Source organism: Hippocampus comes, unplaced genomic scaffold (genome assembly GCF_001891065.2).
Source record: "Hippocampus comes isolate QL1 unplaced genomic scaffold, H_comes_QL1_v1.1 C16944778, whole genome shotgun sequence".
Lineage (NCBI taxonomy): Eukaryota > Metazoa > Chordata > Actinopteri > Syngnathiformes > Syngnathidae > Hippocampus > Hippocampus comes.
Genome location: NW_017841281.1, coordinates 1 through 1,326, shown reverse-complemented (window position 1 = coordinate 1,326; position 1,326 = coordinate 1). Strand labels below are relative to the sequence as shown.

At 50.2% G+C, this 1,326-nt stretch overlaps 1 protein-coding gene across 1 annotated transcript; it reads right to left on the bottom strand.

The window, feature by feature from the left end:
• Positions 1-246: 246 nt before the first annotated feature.
• LOC109509548 (protein SZT2-like) lies at positions 247-1,315 on the bottom strand (the record flags this gene model as incomplete). Its single annotated transcript, XM_019859380.1, has 4 exons — positions 1,162-1,315; positions 977-1,083; positions 663-873; positions 247-417 (listed from the first exon to the last, which is right to left on the bottom strand). Coding segments are annotated over exons 1-4 (574 nt in total), but the record flags the coding sequence as incomplete, so codon positions are not given.
• Between the last annotated feature and the right edge of the window lie 11 nt (positions 1,316-1,326).

Below are 1,326 nucleotides of genomic sequence, written 5' to 3'. Positions count from 1 at the left end.
AAAAAAAAAATGTTTGATGAGAAAAAGAGTCATGGGGAAAACACGTGTAATCATAAAAAAATCTGAATTGTATAAGAAAAAAAAATCTAAATTTCACAAGAGCAAAAAAGTGGAGTACAAAAGAAGTTGTGACTTTATGAGGAAAAAGTTTGTCATCATAAAATTCAGTTGATGAGACGAACGGAATTTTACATTTATGATGGGGAAAAAAAACAACGTTATGAGCAAAGGACTTTCTCGGACAACCTTTGGTGAGGCTGATTTCCCGGATGGTGTAGCCCTCCCTGAGCCTGACAGACACCACGCTGATTAGGTGAGCGTGCACGTCCTTTTCCGTGTGCTTCTTCCTGCGCATCGCCAGTGCCGGGTTTCCGCTGGCCGACACCAGGTGCTCGTTGAACAGTTTGTGCTGAGACACTGCAAAACACCAAACATCCAAGAAAGGAGGAACCGAACATGAACAAAAGGTTGTTGCCGGGTACTCTTATGAAAACATTGTCATTATCCAAGAAAGGAGGAAAAAAAATGTAATCTTACACAAAGCTGCAATCATACACAAAAAGTCATATTTCTACCATTAAAAAGGCGTACATGGAAAAAGTTGTTAAAAAGGGGTCAATAAGAAGAAATTTGAAGAGGGTGTGAAGAATGGTCTGACCCACCGCTTAAGATGTCCGAGTTGATGGCTTCGGGGGTCTTGAGGAAGGAATAGGTGAGGAAGGCCTTGTGGTAGGCGTTCATGTTGTGGCTGTCCAGGTCCAGCGGAGGACAGCTGGGCAGGTAGGACCCGAAGGTGGCCACCGAGATGAACTTCATCAGTTCCACGTTGGGGATGTAGCCGAAGCTGCAGTCGTACGAGTACGGCCCGCCCACCTAAATGGCCGCGCGCCCAACCATCCCACAGCATTGTACAGAGAGTGAGGTTGCGGTCGCAAGTGCAGTAATTCAGGACGAAGGCAGCAGCCGGAGTGAGAACCTGCACAAAGGAGCATGTGATGGTCCCGCTCCTCAGCTGGTTCAGCAGCGTCTCACACACGACGACATCGGGGACGCTCATCACGCCGTCCGTGATGATGATGATGCCTGAAACACGAGTGGGCGGGTCAGGCTGGTGCGACGCACTCGCAACAGCAAGAAAGGCAGTGAGGGAGGCCAAGCTACCGGCGCTGGAGTTGGGAGGCAGCAGCTGCAGGGCCAGGATGCCCTGGCGCACCATGCTGACCAGGCCCATGTCCGACGACACCATGGAGATGTTCGGCCTCCTGGGAGGCGGATCCTCCACGCCGTTGCCATGGAGACCACACTCCACCGAGCACTAAAGGTCAA